Raw genomic sequence first — 18,607 nt, forward strand, 5'->3', positions numbered from 1 at the left:
CCCCCCCACCACCCCGGCTCCAAGGCAGTGGATTCCAGCTGGATCCCACCCAACCTCCCCCAACAGGTGAAACTCCCACCCTCCGTGCCGGCCTTGGAGCAGCTCCGCCCCTGCAGGGCAACAAACCCACGGGGCGAGCTCTGCAGCTCTCCCTGCCCCCTCCCAGCCCTACAGGATCACCTGGGCACACCGTCTGACCAATGGGGAGACTGAGGCTGGGGCCACAGAGGGTGGCAGGTCCTTCCCCGCCATGTCTACGGAGTCCCCACTGCCGCTGCCCTGTCTCCTCTTGCCTGAGGCCCCTGAGCATCTCCACCCCAAGCTCCATGCTCCCCACTGGGTGTTCCCAGCCCTGCACCCCGGGCCCACACTCCGCTGTCCGCGCCCCCCACCCGGCCCCATGCCCCCAGCTGTGCTGCCCCGTGCCCTGCAGGGGAGAGCCCCCCGCGCCCACCTGCTTCTCGTTCTCGTCCTCCAGCCTCAGCCGGTCTTCAATGTAGCTGCGGGCCTGCAGGAAGGCTTTCCTTTGGGAGCGCTCGGCCAGGACCCTCACGAACACCCCGTACATGTTCACGCTGAGGAAAAGCAGGGCGTTGGCTCCGAGCTGGAAGGGAGAGAGCACACGGCACCTTACGCGGGGGCGCGAGCTCGGCGGGGCTCCTCACCTCCACACCCAGCCCGTGTCCCCACCGCACTGCCCAGGCGGCCGCGGGTGCCGGCGACGTTGCTTCCCGGACCACGAGCCGGGGCGGCAGGTGCACCCCTCGTCCCGAGTGGGCAGCCTCATGCGGTGGCAGCACAGCACGCAGGGAGCTCTCCGTCCCCGCAGCCAGGCTCACCTGCCGCGCTCCCTCCTGGCACCGGGACGGTGCCCCCTACACGCCGCGCAGCCAGAAAACCGCTGTCCCGCGAGGGTCCCCGGGGAGCCGCCCGTCCCCATGTGACCCGCTCCCCGCCCTGTGACCGGCTCGGCCGTGCTGCTGCGACCCTGGTCATCTCCAGTCCCAGGAGCCCACCGCTGCGCCCTCGCTGGAGCGCTCCTAGCCTGAAGCAGGCTCACGGCGCCGGGGAAGTGCTTCTGTGGTGCTGCAGCAGCCTCCCACCGGGCCCGGGGGCAGCAGGGGCGGTGCGGCCATCGGGGGCCTGTGCCACATCCCGGGGCATCGGCTCAGGCCACCTGCTCAGCCGGGGCTCAGCTCGTGCCAGTTGCTCCTGAAGCCACGAGTCGGGGGTGGCGGGCAGCGTGGGTGCGAGAGGCCGTGGATGGGGTTCTGCAGGGTCAAGGTGCTTCACGTGCCCCGGGCGCCGTCGTGGGCGCCTTTCCACCCCCCCCGCCACACGCTGACAGGTCCACGCGCGGAGCACACACCTTTTCCGGGCTGACACATGACCCGTCTGGCCTCTCTGTGCCCCCACCCGGCCTCGACCACACATGTGGCAGCAAGGGGACCGGCGAGCCACACGCCCTCCCAGCCCGGTGCCCCACAGCCCCCATGCGGGCACCCCACTCGGAGGCACAGAGTGGGAGATCGGGACCCCACGGGCTGCCCTGCCCTGGGCCAGAGGCGGGACACGGGCCAGCAGGAGGCCATCGGGCCGGGGGAGAAGCAGACAGCAGAGCAGCGGGGCCCAGGTCGCTGCCCTACAAGCACCTCCTCACTCCTTCCCTTCCCCCCCACCACGATGATCCATCCAGGGAAACTGAGGCCCCCTGGCCGGTCAGCCCCGTGAGCGCTGGTGAAGCTGCCCACGTGCAGGAGGAGTCCGTGTCCAGCGGGCCGGGGGCGGGGGGCTCCTCTGCCTGGCGCTCTGCATGCACCCGGCCCGGGGCCTCCCTGCACCCCCACCTGCCGGCCGGCGCTCCCCTCCCTCCTGGCGTCTCCCACACCCCGTGGTCGGGCACAGCCCTGCCCGATGGGCCGCAGGGCGCCCTCAGCGTCGGCCACCTAACCAGCCACCAGTGATGGGGGTGATGCCTGGAGCTCACCTGCCGACAGGTGTGACCGGGGGCGGGGGGAGTTCACATGGGGAACTGTGGGGGTGGGGGACATGCCACCCGAGGCTGGGACAGGGCGTATCGGGGTCCAGACGAGCACCCCAAGACCCACAGGTTGGCAGGGCCACAGCGCAGGGGGGCAGGAGCCACAGGGCCGGCCAGGGAGGGCCCAGCATAATCTGCTGCTGCCTCTCTCGTCTGGCCTCTGGGTCCCCGCCAGGACGCCGGCCTGTGGGGGAGGGCGCCCCGAAACCCTGCTTGCCTGTGCCACCCCCTCCCCCCGTGAGGAAACCCAGCCCTTGCGGCCGCCCCATCCCGCTACCTACTCAGGTCCCCGGCACTGCCCACGGCCACGTCAGAGCAGCCATGCCCACTGCTGTCCCACCTGCACCTGGCGCAGGCCGGGCCGGGCCACAGGAGCGGGGCGTCCGCACCCCTCACGCACCATGCTCCGGCCTCCCTTGCTGCAGCGCTCCCCCAGGGGGGCTCCAGGCAGGGGTCCCAGGGAGCGAGGCCCCTGCCCTGGCCGCTTTTGGGCCACTGCCCCAGGCACCACCTGCTGAGCGGTGGCACCTGGCGCACAACCACAGGGGTTCCCGGCAGGTGACTGGTCCTTGCTGCCCCCCATGGTCATTGCCACGGACGGACACCGCGGCACTCAGGACGTGCGGCCCTGGGCTGAAGGGACGGCTGCACACTCTGCAGCCCTGAGCTTCTGGCCTCTGCACACCTGCCCCACGCCCCCAGCCTCCTGTACCTGCCCCTCACCCCCGGCCTCCTGTACCTGCCCCTCACCCCCGGCCTCCTATACCTGCCCCATGCCCCCGGCCTCCTGTACCTGCCCTCACCCCCGGCCTCCTGTACCTGCCCCTCACCCCCGGCCTCCTGTAGCTGCCCCTCACCCCCGGCCTCCTATACCTGCCCCACGCCCCCGGCCTCCTGTACCTGCCCTCACCCCCGGCCTCCTGTACCTGCCCCACGCCCCCGGCCTCCTGTACCTGCCCTCACCCCCGGCCTCCTGTACCTGCCCCTCACCCCCGGCCTCCTGTACCTGCCCCTCACCCCCGGCCTCCTGTACCTGCCCTCACCCCCGGCCTCCTGTACCTGCCCCTCACCCCCGGCCTCCTGTACCTGCCCTCACCCCCGGCCTCCTGTACCTGCCCTCACCCCCGGCCTCCTGTACCTGCCCCACACCCGTGGCCTCAGCACACAGGCTCCTCAGGACTGCCCCGCCCTCTGCTTTCCAAAGCCCACACTGCTCTGGACACAGGGCCCTGTCAGGGCCTCGAGGCTACAGGTGTCCCGCCCTGGAAGCCCCACTCCGTGTTCTCTCCTCCTCCTGCCCACGCCCTTCCCGCCGCTCTCCTACTCTGGGAGAAACACGCAGTCCACGTGACAGGCCCTGCTTGGTCTACACCAGGGCTCGAGGTGCTCCTCGTGCAGCAGGAGAGTCCTGCACTCGCCCCACCTCCCTCGGGGCCCGCACCTGCCACCCAGGCCACAGGACTCCTCTGCCCTCCGCTGGGACCCGCGGGCTCCGCTGCATCCCCCTCGGCAGCTGACACACCGACCTGCGGTTCTTCCTCTCGTCTGAGGACAACACGCTTCTCCGGGCCCCTGCTGCCCTGGCCCGTTCTGCGCCGTCCGCAGGCAACACCCCGGGAAAGGCCCCCGCCCCCTCGGCCCCCCCAGCCCACCCGCCCTCGTGGCGGCCCAGGCTCTGCCCAGGTCAGGTCCCAGCACCCAGCACCCCTCCCCGTCCCTTGGGCCTGTGCACGTGCCTGGGACCTCTCCACCGACAGCACCCGTCCCCCCCCCACCCCCCGGACCAAGGAGCCACACCTCCAGCCTGGCCCCGCCCCAGCCCGCTGCCCCCCGAAGGGCCCCCCGACCCCTCCCGCTGCTCACCCCAGCAGACCCCTGAGCCTGGGATGAGCCACTCGCGAAATGGGTACCCTGGTGTTTGCTGAATGAATAAGGAAGGGCACGTGGGTGGTAGGGGCAGATGTGCGCCACCACGTGCTCCCCGCTGTCCCGGATGAGACCCCACAAGACGTTTCCCAGTCCTCACATCTGCGGTCAGGTGGGTGGGTGGGCAGGGACCCCAGCTGTCCCATGACCCACAGGACATACAGAGGCAAGGCCTGGAGGCAGCCTGACGTCTGAAGTGACGTGCTTCTGGAGCATGCTGAGCCTGGGGAGACCGGGGGGCGCCACGGGGGTACGGGGACACGGCCTGCACACACGTGCATATGCGGACAAGGTCTCTGAGCCGCGGGAACAGCACCGGGGGTGGGGACAGGCCCGTGTCCCTCCCAGGCACTCCCTGTCTGTCCCCCGCAGGCCTGCAAGGCCAAGGAGCCTCTGAGTCCACTCGCACCCCTACCCTGCCTACGTGGGCTGCAAGGACAATCCCGGAAGAGCTCCAGGCCTGTGCCGGCTCGTCAGGGTCTGCCGGCGGCCCGAGGCCTCTCCTGGCTCCTGAAAGCACCAGCGCCCCATGGCCCTTCCTCACCTGGGGGTGCAGGGTCGGCGTGGAACTATCCCCAGTGCTCTTCCTGACTCCTGATCCCCCGGGTCACAGGTGGGAGAAGATATGGTCCCTGTGCTCAGCCCACACCCCACCCGGGCTCCCCGCAACCCCGCCTGGCCTCCCTTACAAACGTGAGACGGACGTCGGGCTGTGGAGCGTGGGCCGGCTCTCACAGCTGGTGAGTGAGCAGACTTGGGCCTGTGTGGTCTGGGCCCAGACCCCTCACTGCGCCCTCCCACTGGGCCCTGCTTCCAGTGAATCCTCTGGACGATCACTGTCCCCGAAGTCAGAGGCCTGGGTTCAAATCCAGCTCTGCCCACTGCCAAGGGACCCCATGCAAATGGGACCACCACTCTCACCTGCAGCGTGCTGACGTGGGTAACACCCCGCTGTCCCCCCCTCCCTGCCACTTCCCAGTGAGTGAAGAAACCAACAAGGAACTGCTCCACCACAAACACCATCTCCTTCCATAATCAGGGTGTCACCAGCCGGAATCAAATCTGTAGACATACACGCCCCATTCAAAACATCCACCCATCCATCCACCCACTCACCCAGCCACGGACTCACCCAGCCATGGACTCACCCACCCGCCCACTCACCCACCCATCCATCCACCCACTTACCCATCCACCCACCTGTCCACCCACCCACTCACCCATCCACCCACTCACCCATCCATCCACTTCCCCATCCAATCCATCCATCTATGCATACATACATCCCCTACCCACTCACCCATCCGTATCATCCATCTATGCCCTCCCACCCATCCATCCTCATGCACTCAACCATCCCCCTACCCACCCATCCACCCCCCCACCCATCCACCCACCCACCCATCCACCCCCCACCCATCCCCCCACCCACCCACCCACCCATCCCCCCACCCATCCCCCCACCCATCCATCCACCCACCCACCCATCCACCCCCCCACCCATCCACCCCCCCACCCATCCACCCCCCCACCCATCCCCCCACCCACCCATCCCCCCACCCATCCACCCACCCACCCATCCACCCACCCACCCATCCATCCCCCCACCCATCCACCCACCCACCCATCCATCCCCCCACCCATCCACCCACCCACCCATCCATCCCCCCACCCATCCACCCACCCACCCATCCATCCCCCACCCATCCACCCACCCATCCATCCCCCCACCCATCCATCCACCCACTCACCCATCCACCCACCCATCCATCCACCCACTCACCCATCCACTTCCCCATCCAATCCATCCATCTACACATACATACATACATCCCCTACCCACTCACCCATCCGTATCATCCTTCTATGCCCTCCCACCCATCCATCCTCATGCACTCAACCATCCACCCACCCACCCATCCATCCGCACCCACCCATCCACCCAAGCACCTATCTATCCGCCATCCATCCTTGCATCTGTCCATCCACTCAAGCACAACAGGAGCAAGGCTTTGGATCTGTGTCCACTCCAGGAAGGGCTGGCAGGGCCTCCTCGCCTTAGACGGGCCAGGTGGCTCCAGGAGTCCCGGGAACCTCAAAGGACAACAAGGGTGACAACCGAACATCGACGTCAAAGCACTTCTGGAGGGGACGACGCATGCGAGAGCTCTGGCTCGGAGGCACACGTGGCCCACCCCAGTCCACACGGCGCAGCCACGCACATCCGCTACAGAGAAGACCCCTCCGTCAGATAGAAGCTGAGGCCACAGTCGGGATGATCTGTCCAAGGCGAAGCTGAATTATGCAGAGTGGGAGCGGCGCAGAGCTCACCGCCCGCCCCGCGTGGGCACCACACCGACACCTGTGCGAAGCGTCCGGGGCCTGTGTGAAGCGGCAGGGGGAAGCCGCCCCTGGCCGGGGAGGCAGCGCCACTGTGAAGGACCGGACTGAAAGCCGTGAGCCGGGGCACCTGCTTGCTGCAGGAAAAGCAGCCACAGCGCTGCCGCGTCTCCTGCCCTCGCACCTGACTGCAGAGGACCAGAAGCGAGCTCTTGCGCTGCCTCGGCTTCCAGGAAGCCCCATTCCTGCTCCCGGCAGCTCCACGGAGCGCTTGGCTCATCAGCGGGGCACACAGCTGGAGGTGCAAGGGCCACACGCAAGGCCAGAGCGGCGGGGAAAGCCGCCCAGGGCGCCTCCTGCATGGCCGCGAGGTGCAGGAATGGGTCGAAGCAGACCCCTGCCCCGTGGACCTGGGCAGATGCCAGTGGGACAGGCACGGGGCGGGGGTGGGTGGGGGGTCACCTGGAGATGAGTATGCATGGCTGGGCAGGTGCACGGCCCTCTGCCCGGGGTGAGCAGCCAATCCCCGCCCCACAGCGGGCCCCTGGGTCCTCACACTGCCCTGGGGCTCCCGGAGCGGGGGCGGGCGCCTTCCCCTTGCTGCTGCAGCACGGGCTCCCTGCCCCCGGGGTCACGCCCCGTCTGACGCACACCTACTCCAGAAGCCACGGGCTGCACGACGCACAGAGTGACGCGGGCCGTGCCGACCACAGGCATCACCCTGAACCTCACAACCACTGACAAGTCTTGAGACTGAAAACTCAACCACAGAACACGCTTTCAAAGCCAGGAGCCAGGGTTCGAGGCGCGGCAGGAGGGCGGGCCGCCCCCAGGAGGCCGGGCAGGGGCAGCAGAGCCAGCACCCTGCCAGCCCGGAGCGGCGGGAGTGTCTGCAGACCCACTGGGGACACGGCGACCCGGGAAGGCAGGGGGCCAGGCGCCACCGTGTCCAGATCGCGCGGAGCCCTGAGGCACAGGATGCGGCTTCACAGAGGCTGGCACACAGCCCGAGTGCCCGCCCCAGGCCCCGCACAGCCACCTCCGGATCCAGGCACCGGGCGGGCCTTGGGGTCCCACGGCTCCAGGGTGGCCAGGCTCGTTGCCAGTGGGGGGCTGGCCTTGGCCTCACCCTCCCCTCGTCCTCCATCCAGGACAAGAGTAGAGGCTGGGAGAAGGGGGGCCAAGCCCAAAGGTAGGGGTACCCGGCGGCGGAGGGGGGACCGCCCGGAGGCGGGAGCAGGTGCTCTCCAGACAAGGGGACTGGGGATAAGGACCCAGCGGCAGGTTCTGGGGCGCCAGGAAGCACACACGACGCGGGACTCCACAAGCATAAGCCGGTGTTGAGGCTCCTGGGCTTTGGTGAGGGGTCTACTCGGCAGCAGAGGCCCTGGCCTCGGGCTGGGCAGGAGGTCCGGAGAGGCTCAGCGCGGGTGGAGGGAGCTGGGGCCGGACCCACCAGGAGGGGGGTGGGCTGCAGCTGCTGTGAGCTTCCCAGAGATGAAGGTGACCACAGGCTGCAGGGTCAGGGGTGGGAGAGGGGGAGGCGTCACTGGCCGAGGTCCCACGCTCGGCCCCTTCCCAAGCGGCCTGGCCCCTGGGCCCACGGGGACAGGGATGGGCTGTTCACACATGGGGAGAGGCGGCTAGGGCCGAGGTCACCAGGTGGGCTCTCAGGACAGGTGAATGAGACGCCGTCCGGACAGAAGGGCTGTGGCCGAGGGGAAGAGCCCAGCCCGGGGAGCCCCACGATGCTTCAGAGGGGGCCCCGGGGGCCGCCACAGACAACAGGGGCCATGCACATGACCAGCCCAGCCTCCCCGGGGGCCGCACTGGGGCGTTACAGTGGGGCGGGGACCCGGGAAGGAAGCTCCCAGATGGCCGCGTGCATTCTCAGAGGGGCCCCTTGGAAGGGGAAATGGAACACGGAAAATAACCCCAACTGGGAAGGAGCACCTCAAAGCTCTCGTGGTCACTCCCCCCACACCCTCTGGTCACCGCGCCCCACATCCGTGGTCTCCAGGACGGCATCCCCGTCCCTCACAGGCCGGGGCCCGGCCCACGTCTCCAGGCTGACCTCTCTCCTGTCGCATCTCCCCATCGGGCCCCGGGTGCACACACACGTGCTCGTGCCCCCGCCAGGCCTGCAGCGTGCCGCTCTCCCTCGGGACGGCGCCTCCCACGGCGGCCTCCGCCTCAAGGGTTTCCCTCTGACCACTGGGCAGCCTCCTGACCCCAAGCCCGAGGCACCCCAAGGTCCCCCCTGTTCAGCACTCCAACCTCTGCGCAGAACGCCCGGTTCCATCCAGCCGCCGCCTGCGCCGCCCAGCACAGGGCGCCGGCCTCCGCGTCGGCAGCTCGGCCACCGCCCGAAGAGGGGGAGCCCTGCCCGCACAGGAGACTCCCCACCTCACCAGGCGCACCCCCTGCGCCAAATCAACGTCCCACCCGGGCCTCGCCAAGTCCCGTGTTTCTGGTCGGGGGCCCCCTGACGGCGCCCGCACTGGGACCCACCCAGTCCTGCCTGCGGGTGCGGGGTGCTCCCCGGGGGGTGCTGCCTTTCCCATGTTGCTCACGGACGTGGTTCCTAACGCGACCGCTTGCCACCTTCTCTGTGGTGGAATTAAGAAAAGCGTCTGGGACGAGCATCCCCTGGAGGGGGAAAAGCGGAGAGGACAGGGACAGGGGTTGGGGCTGCCCCTGGCCCCAAGAAAGTGCCCTGCTGGCCGCGCTCCGGCGAGTTTCCGTAGCAAAAACAAAACAAAAACGGGTTTCTTAACTACAGATTCTGGGGGGGGGGGGGGGGCCTGTGAGCTCCTGCTGTCGGGTTTCCCACACGTGACGCGGAGGACCCCGGCCGTGGCCACCACCGCAAGCGGCCCATGCTCAGGGGCCCGGCGAGCCACCGCACGGTTTCCTGTGCGCCCTGGCAGCTCTCCCGGGGGGATCCCAGCGTGAGGGCCTGCCCGCCCCGCTGCGGCTCCCGGGCCTCCACGCGTGTCCCCGCCGGGCCGTGGAATTGCAGCCGCTGACCACAGCCCTGGGACGACCACAGCCCTGGGACGTCTCGAGGCCTCCGCGTACCTTCGGGCCGGCGCCAGCGCCAGCAGCCACAGAGGCGCTCTCCAGCCCCTGCCCGCAGCGCCCCCAGGCAGCGAGCCCCCCGCAGCCCCCCGGGGCGCCATCAGCCAGGGGGACGCCCCTCAGGTCAGCAACACCTGCTTCCAAGTAAGGATCGGGACCTTCTGACGTGCGCGGCCCGGACGCACGGTTCCCGGAGCCCCCTCGAGCAGGCGTGCAGTGCAGATGTGCGAGGCAGCCCCCGAAGAGCCCACGGTCACGCGGGCACAGGGCCCTAGGGAGACTGCTGGCGGACGGCCCCCCGAGGCCGTGGGCGCCCCGAGGACCAGGGCAGGGTGCAGGCCTGGCTGCCGGCCACACTCTCCTCTCCCGGGCGTCAGGCCTTACGTCCCCACACTGGGGCACACGGTGGCAACCAAGAGGCTGGTCCGTGCTTCGGAGGTGGCCTCGTTCCTGGAGGCCGGGGTCCGCATCACCCGAGGAGACGCCCGCTCGGCCCCGCAGAAGCACCACCGGTGCCGCTGCACACCCAGGAGTGCACGCCCACGCACCCCTGCTCTGCCGCACGACGCCAGGAGGAGGGGGGCTCCCGGCCCTTCCCGTGACCCCGACAAGCCCCGGGCCACGGCCCGTCCTCAGGTCCCCCGCGTGGATGGGCACCCTGTGCCTGTGTGCAGGGGATCCTCTCACAGACGTCCTGTCCTCCCACCCCACAGGTCCTTCCATGGGCACCCCCCCCCCGGGTCCTTCCATGGGTGTCCTGTCCCCGCTCCACCCCCACGTCCCTCCATGGACACCCCATCCCCCCTCCACCCCCGGGTCCCTCCATGGGCATCCCGTCCCCCCCCCCGGGTCCTTCCATGGGCACCCTGTACCCTCCACCCCCGGGTCCCTCCATGGGCGCCCTGTCCCCCCAGCCCCCGGGTCCCTCCATGGGCACCCTGTCCCCTCTACCCCCAGGTCCCTCATGGGCGCCATGTTCCCTCCACCCCTGGGTCCCTACATGGGCGCCCCATCCCCCCCTTGCCCCGGGTCCCTCCATGGGCACCCTGTACCCCCAGCCCCGGGGTCCCTCCATGGGCGCCCAGTCCCCCCCGCCCTGGGTCCCTCCATGGACACCCTGTCCCCTATCTCCTTCCCTGGGATCTCCTCCCTGGGGATCCCTCAGCAGCTTGATCAGGATGCTGGGCCTGAGCAGCCACACTGCCCACACAGTCACCATCACCATGGGCCGCTCCTACCTGGTCAGGCTCCCCGTCCAGCCCTGCTCCCCACCAAGGGAAGCGCCCCTAACTGCAAACCTAGACCCAGGACAACCATACTGCGGTCCCTCCACCCAAGCTCTCGGCCCACAGTGGCTGCAACATTCCCAGAGCAAGGTGGGTCCTGGGTGCTGAGAGGAGAGTGAGCAGCCTCAAACCCAGACATCGAGACCTGCAGGTCCTGGGTGGGCCTCAGGGCTCCGAATGCTACCAACACACGCACGTGTGCACGCAGCGGCCTCACAGGGACAGCACCGGGGAGCAGCGAGCCCTTCTCTGATCAGCGGGGAGCCTTCCTGCGGGCCTGAGGGCAGGAGGCAGCCCGGACACCAGCAGCTCAGAGATCACAGCAGGTCCCACCACCCGCAGTCCGAGAGCACAGGCTCCAGGGGCCAGGAACACAGGAGGATCCAGGGAGGGCCCTGACGCAGCAGCGAGGGACAGCCTGCCGCCCCCTCAGCCCACGCATCAGGGAGCAGAGGGTGGGAGCTTCAGGGGCAGGGTCCCAGGCTGGGCAGGGGTCCCGGCCCTTGTCGCTGACCCATGTTCTGCAACCCTGACCCCCCCAGACGAAGCCCAGGCTGATTCACTTTCTGGGCCATCTCTGAGGCCGCTCAGGGTCACGAAGCTGGAGGGCCCCGGGTCCCACATCCTTCAGCTAAGAACGCGGCGACGTCAACACGGGAACGATGTGTGGGGTGCGCAGCGTGTGCCTGTGCGTGTACGTGGGGGTGTGTGAAGGCGGACAAGTGTGAGGACGTGCGGGTGAAGCGTGAGGGCATGGATGTGTCTGCAGGTGCATCTGTGGGAGGCGTCAGTGCGTGTGTGCACGCGTGTACACGGGCCACACGGGGGCCGCACGTGCCCAGCCCTACTAAGCGGGCAAGGTCCTTCCTGCCCGCCTGCCCAGCCCCACGGTGTGAACCGAGGCACCTGGTGCCGGGCGACACGGGGTCTGTCCCTCCTGCCCTGACCCGAGCCCCCTGCCTGGCGGGCAAGTGGACCACCTAAGGCCTGAGGCCACGGACACAGGCCCCCGTGTGGCTGCCACCGCGGGGCACCCCGGCCGCACTGCAGGAGGGGGAGAGCGCCGACAGCACAGCCGGAGGACACAGTCTGGACAGTCTGGCCGCCACCAGCCGACGGGGCGTCTCTTGCATCACTCGACCAAGCCCAGACGCAGGGGCACTGAGTCAGAGAAAGCTGGCGGGTCACAGGCCCCGAGCAGTAACAAGAGGCGGCTCTCACCTGGCCGAGCGCTGGCCCCAGGCCCGGGGCACAGGAAGCTGCACGCGCTCCTACAAAGCCCCGGAGCCAGCCCGGAGGAAACCGAGGCACAGGGTAAGTACCCACCGCCAGGAGCTCCCGCACCCCTCACACCGCCCGCCACGCCGTCTGCGTCGGGAAACGGGATTTTGGGCTGAGTCTGCAGGGACACAGCACGGACCGTCTGTCCCCCTGGGAGATGAGCCCTGGCCCTCGGGACCTCGGAGAGGGGACAGGAGACAGGCATCGCCCAAGAAGAATCGCCTCTGGGCAGGCGGCTGGGCAGCTCCCACAGCAGGTGGAGGGAGGCAGTGGCAAGCAGACATGTCCCCAAGGATGCCGCTCCGGTCTGAGCCAGGCACAGCACCCACGTCCACTCGTGTGACCCCTGCTCCCCGCTGCGTCCCAGGAACCCCCAAACAGAAACCCGACCAGACCACTCTGCTAAAAAGGCTGGCAGAGTGGAGGAAAGGGAGGTGGGCGGGGGGTGGGGTGACTGGGTGACGGGCACTGAGGGGGGCACTTGACGGGATGGGCACTGGGTGATATGCTATACGTTGGCAATTTAAACTCCAATAAAATATAACTTAAAAAATAAAAATAAATAGATAAAAATAAATAAAAAGGCTGGCAGGGCCTCAGCACGGCTTTCCAAAGAAACAGAAGATGCTCCACGTGCCCTGCAGCCCTCACCTGCCCTTTCTGGCTCGCCCACTCCCCGGGCTGAGCCTGACCCCAGGCCCCGAAGGCTGCCCTGGGCCTCGTCCGTCCAGCCTGGAGCACACGGGTCTCAGGAAGCCGCCCTGAGCCCTCCGCCCGCCCCGTCCCCTTCACGCACCTCTGAAGGTCACAGGCTCCCCGGCACAGGCCAGCGTCCCCCCACAGACAGTAAGTTCCTGGAAGACAGGGGGCCTCGTTCCCACTGGGCCCCCAGCCCCTAGCCCGAGGCCTGGCACCCAAGCGTGGGTCCCAGAGCTTCCCAGAGAAGGTGGTACAACCAGGACAAGTACCGCGTCGTCACAGCTGTCTGCCCAGCCTGTCCCCTGCGCCCCCACCAGGTCCGCAGGTGGGGCCAGACTCCAGCCCTCATAGTCCCTGGGGCCTGTGGAGGCCGGTCCCACACCTGGCACCTGCTGGGGCAGCAAGAAACAGTCCCTAGGCCTGCCCCGAGCAGGTGCAAGCCCTGGTCTGAGGCCAGGATGTGTCCCCTCAGGGTGCGGGCCGCCTGCCCTATTCCTGGCCATTCCCGGGCCATTCCCCGGCTGCGGCTGCTTCAGGTCAGGGCCAGCCGCCCTGGAGGGAGGACAGCAGACCAGATCTGGGGAGGGGACCCGAGGACCAGCAGGGCAGATGTGGGAGTGTCGCCTGCGAGGAATCAGGTGTCCCGGTGGGATGCCCGCGGGACACGGCCCTGGAAGCCTGCAGGACACCTCGAGTATGCAGCGATGGGAGGCTGAGCCCCGCCAGCGACCCGAGGCCTAGGGAAAGGGGGTCCAGACCAAGGAGGCTGCCCGCGGGCTCGCTCCTCAGCTCCTCAGGGGCAGAGAACCGCGCTCCCCGCCCCCAACGGCCCCGGAGCCAGGAGGACCCCACCCCCACCCCCCTGCCCCACCCCCGCCTCCCTCCCCCTTCCAGCCCCCACCCAGCAGCACCTGTCGGCCGCGGCAGGTGGAGGCACCAGCAGGTGAGCCAACGAGGTGAGGAGGCCCAGGGAGATGGGGCAGGAGGACGGGGGTCCCTGCGGCGGGGGGGGCCCGGCGGCTAAAGCGCTCGGCGGCGGGGGCGCAGGGCAGCAGGGGCGGGGCCTGTGGGGGAGGGGCGGGGGGACCTAGAGGAGGCGGGGGAGGGGCCGGGCAGGGGAGGGGCCCGGGGCGGGGCGGGGGGGACCTAGAGGAGGCGGGGGAGGGGCCGGGCAGGGGAGGGGCCCGGGGCGGGGCGGGGGGGACCTAGAGGAGGCAGGGGAGGGGCCGGGGCAGGGGAGGGGCCCGGGGCGGGGCGGGGCGGGGGGACCTAGAGGAGGCAGGGGAGGGGCCGGGGCAGGGGAGGGGCCCGGGGCGGGGCGGGGCGGGGGGACCTAGAGGAGGCAGGGGAGGGGCCAGAGGCGGGAGGGCGGCGCGGCGTCCGGGTATGGGGGCGGGGGGCCGACGGTGTCAGGGAGGCCCCGGGATGGGGCCCGAGCTGCGGTGGAGGGCGGGGCGGCCGGCAGCGGGACCCAGAGCAGGGTGGGCGCCCAGGGCTCCCGCGGGCACACCTGGGCACACCTGGGCACACCTGGGCACACCTGGGCCCGGGCCCTTCGGTGCGCAGCAGGTCGCCAGGGCGCCGGGCCCTGAGGGCGGGGACAAGCCCCCCCGCCCCCCCCCCCCCCCCGCGCGGCAGCACGGGAGCTCCCCGCAGAGCTCAGACGACCGAGGAGCCGGGAACCGCCAAACCTCACTTCCCGGGTCAGGGTGCCTTGTCCTGTCCTGCCCGCGGCCCAGCACCCGGGAGGGGACACGAGGTACATGTCACCCCCACTGGCAGGCCACCGCACAAGGCCATTCTGCACACGGCAGTGGGCCCTGGGCGCTGCAGGAAAACCCAGGCTCTTGCTCCCCCCTGGCCAACAAGTGGTCATTTGGGGCCCTGGGGGTTGAGGCCGCAGGGGAGGAAGCTGGAGGAAGGGAGGAAGCTGGTGCCCGTAGGGGCACAACCCCAGGCACGGGGGGTGTGGGGGGGCAGAGACCCCCCCAGCTGCTCCTCTGCAGACAAAGCCCGCTGCCCCAGCCACCACTCCAAGGCCAGGACCTGGGCACGCACACTAACCCTACTTCCCCACCACTGCCCCCCTGTCCCCAAACACAGCCACTCCCTCCTCAAGCTGTACCCCCTCAAGGTCCCGCCCGAGTGCCACCCACCCCAAGGGAGCAGGAGTCACACGCTTGATGTCTCCCTCTTCCCCCCCACCAGCCTCCCACGTCCTAGACCCCCACGCCCTGCCCCTGAGCAGGCCTCAAGGGTTCTGCAACATGTGTTGGTTCCCCCACGTTGCTGGAATGAATTTCTGCGCCGTGTTTAGATACAACGGGGAGGGGGGGGGCGACAGGAAGTGGACCCAGTCTGGCCGATGTTTACGAGGCTCCTCCTGGGGGCTGGGGAGGGGGATGAGACTCTGTCCCGAAACTCCTTCTGCCCCAGCTGAGCACAGCAGCAGGCGCCCCTCCTGGGGAAGGGCAGGACCCCGTATTTCAACTGTCTAGTCAGGGCGCTCCTGGGTGCTCTCAGGCCGGGCCAGCCTGGTGCCACAGGGTCCCCAAAGCACATGGTTACATCCCAGAGCTCCGCACACCAGGGCAGTGTAAGACTGCTGCAGGAACCTCCATGTGGAGGGGCCGAGGCTCAGCGGCTGGGGCTTGAACCCCCCATCTCCGCGCCCCCAGCAGGACCGGCTCTCTCCCACCGCACTGACACAGACGGCCTCAGTCACCGTCCATCACCCGGGCCTCCTACAGCCTCCTGTGGGCCTCCAGCTGACGGCCTGCGAGGCCTCTGCTTACCCCAAACCAGATCCTGAGGAATATGGGGCTGTGGGCATGTGACTGCACCACGGGGTAGCAGGGAGGCTGCGGAGCAGCAGAGGAGCAGCAGAGGAGGACCCGCTTGGCACATATGGCTCCCACCTTCCCCCCTGGCGTCCAGGCCAATCTGCAGACTGCACCCCAGGCCCCCCACCACATGTGTGTCTGCGCCCATCCCGTCCGTCTGCCCACATCGCCACCACCAGTAGTGACGCCTGGACTTGGACGGAAACGTTCTAAGGAAGCCAAGAGGACCGGGAAGTGGCAGGAGACTCTGCATATGTGCTTTCCCAGCAGGTTTCCACCTGCCTGGCAGCTCTGCAGGTAGGGAAACTGAGGCTCTGTGCGGGAAAGCGTGCCTTGCCCAGTGAGCCAGCAGCAGCCAACCCCTGAGTCCCGTGCCTGGAGGATACAGGGGCTCGTCTTATCCTGGGGGCAGAGCTCCCTGTGCCCGAGGCACCTTCACAGACTCCAGCCTCTCCCTTAATTGTCTAGAAGGAATGACCAGAAACTGTAGAAAAACTGTCCCCCACCCCCCCCCCCCCCCGCAGAAAAACCAACAGTGCGGCCTTTCATTGAACCAGCTGAACCCCTGGTACACCAGAACCCAGAGCTGCCCCGGCCCTGGGCCTGCCTGGCCAGGTGGGCTCGGGCTCCCCCCACCTGGAGCCCACCTGGCTGCAGGCCACCACCTCCCAGTCTGGGAGGGGAGGCTGTCCTGCTGGGGGCTCCCCTCGTCAGCCGTGATGGAGGGGTACAGTGGCACCCCCGAAGGACAGCCAGCGCGACAAGAGGCAAGCAAGCAGGGGGTCTGCTGCAGAACCCTCCAGAGCAGAACCCCCCTCCCCTCCCTCAGGCCCTCTTCCCCATTTTCTCAGCCTCACCTGAGACTTGGCCTACGCCCCTATCTCCCTCCCTCCTCCCACCTCCACAGCTCCCTTCCCCCATCCCCTCCCCCCCAGCCTCCAGCACATGTTGGCCTCTGTGGGCCCTGAAATGCTCCTCCAGCGAGAGTCTACCCTGTGCATCCACCGCCCCTCTGACCATGTGCACCCCTGGCATCACCGTCCTGGTCCCCTCACCTCTCCCTTCTTCCCAGCTCTTGCCCCGTGCAGCTCCCCTCCTCCCGTCATCTCCCCCATCTCCTCTATCTGCCACGTTCCCTCCACACGTGAGCCCCCCCCCCCCATCCTCCTGCCACAAAGCTGCTGCTGCTGCTGGGGGCAGAAACTAGGCCCTTCCTAAGGTCCCTCCAAGCCCCAGTGGGCCGGGCGGAGCTCCACCGCCCAGACAGGCTCCGGGCGCCCCACAGCGCAAAGACCTGTGTCTCGGTCCCCGGAGTCCCCGGCTTGGGAGGAGCCCCTGGGGATGGGGAGCGGCGGCGTCCTGGTCCTCCCTGCGCCCCGCTGGTCCACCTGGGAGGCAGCGACAAAGTTCAGCTGCCGGCAGCCCTGGTCAGGTCCCAGCAGGGTGGGGGCAGCAGGGACCGGAGCCCTGCTCGACCTTGGCAAGCCCGTTTTTGTACCCGGGAGTGAGGTCCAGCATGAGCACCAGAGAGGCTGGAGGGGACCCGAGTTCCGGGGTGCCGCGGGCTGGGAGAGGGCTCTGCTCGCCCCCCCCCCAGGTCCGGGCACACAGGAGCGCACCCCGAGCCCGAGCCCGCGCCCACTTTCGTCCCCCCCCCCCCCGCGGGAGGGATGCGCGGCGCCAGCAGCGCCCACCTGGGCTCCGCAGCGGCCTGACTCGGGTCGGTCCCCAGCCCGCGGGTCCCCAGGGCCGCGCTGAGCCCGGCAGCCCCGCCGCGGCCTCGGCGCCGGGTGACCTTGAGCGGCCCCTCCCCCTCCCCCTCCCCCTCCCCCTCCCCCTGCCCCGGGCCCGCCCGAGCCCCCGCCGCGTCCCGGTGCCTGCGGGCAGCGGAGCCGGGGCGAGGGCGAGGGCGAGGGGGGCGGAGGGCGGGGCGGGGCGCGCCCCGGGCACTCACCGTCCTCCAGAGGCGCGGGCGCTTGGCGGGCGCCAGGGTGGCGGTGAGCAGCAGGTGCGAGGCGGCCACCGCGAGCCCGAAGCCCACGGCCAGCAGGCTGCGCACCGGCAGGAGCGCGTAGGACACGAAGGTGACCAGCAGCAGCTGCCACACGCCCTGGTCGGCGGCCGCCGCGCCCGCAGCCGCGCCCGCCGGGGCCCCCGCGGGGCGGCCGAGCGCCAAGGGGCAGCCGAGCAGCGCGAAGGTGAGGCTGAGCAGCAGCGCGAGCTGGGCGACCTGCCGCAGCTGCGGGCCCCGCAGGGAGCGCGCGTTGGTGACCGCGAGCAGCGCCAGGAAGAGCGCGCAGTGCGCGGGGGGCGAGCCCCGGGCCAGGCCGCCCGCGGGCCCCGGCGCGCCCAGCAGCTCGGCCAGCGCCCGCGCCCCCGCCAGCGCGCTCAGCACCGCCAGCGCCTTCAGCGTGGCCGCCTGCTCCAGCCGCAGCGTGTAGCCGCGGAACAGCGCCTCCAGCTCGGGGCACGCGAACGCCTCGCCGCACGCCCGCAGCCCGCGCCGGCCCGGCCCCGCCGCCCGCCCTGCGCCCCCGGGCTCGCCCGCGCCTCCGCCGCCGCCTCCTCCGCCGCCGCCTCCGCCGCCGCCTCCGCCTCGGCCGCGCGGCGCCCCCGCCATCTCCGCGCCATGCGGCGGCCGGGCCGGGCGGGCGGGAGGCGCGGCGGGAGGCGCGGGGCGCGGCGGGCACAGTCGGGGCGCAGGAGGCCCCGCGCGCGCGCCCCGAGCGCGTCCCCTCCCGCCGCCGCGCCTGCGCACTGCGCCGCCCGCCCGCCCGCCCGCGGGCCCCCGGCCCCCGCCGCCGCCGCCGCAGCCTCAGTTTCCCCGCCCGCGCGCGCCCCCCGCAGCGACCCGGCGCGGGGAGGCCTCCGGGCTGCGGCACCCGCGGCCGGCCCAGGACGCACGGGAGCCCCGGGGGGAGGGGGACGCCGCGCTGTCCGGGTGTCCAGGGCCGCCGGCTCAGGGCCCAGCCCGGGAGGGGCCCCGCGCACAGGCGGGACTGAGGTCCCCAGAGTCCCGGAGGCAGCAGCAGGGCCCTCCGGGTGCCCTCGGGCCCCAGCACGCGCCTGTCCCGCAGGCACCGGGAACTGCCGCCGCCGCCGCCCCCTCC

General features: G+C 70.1%; 1 protein-coding gene across 1 annotated transcript in view; it reads right to left on the reverse strand.

Annotated features, from left to right (window-relative positions):
* The window catches only part of LOC112911455 (adenylate cyclase type 1), a 97,011-nt gene extending 78,995 nt beyond the window's left edge, over positions 1-18,016 (reverse strand). The window contains exons 1-2 of the mRNA XM_072762782.1: positions 17,452-18,016; positions 455-604 (exon numbers count right to left, since the gene is read on the reverse strand). Coding sequence (XP_072618883.1) covers positions 455-568 — 114 coding nt within the window. The 5' untranslated portion in view covers positions 569-604; positions 17,452-18,016. The remainder of the gene's footprint in view (positions 1-454; positions 605-17,451) is intronic.
* Positions 18,017-18,607: the final 591 nt, after the last annotated feature.

The sequence above is a fragment of the Vulpes vulpes genome, chromosome 7 (assembly GCF_048418805.1).
Source record: "Vulpes vulpes isolate BD-2025 chromosome 7, VulVul3, whole genome shotgun sequence".
Classification (NCBI taxonomy): Eukaryota; Metazoa; Chordata; class Mammalia; order Carnivora; family Canidae; genus Vulpes; species Vulpes vulpes.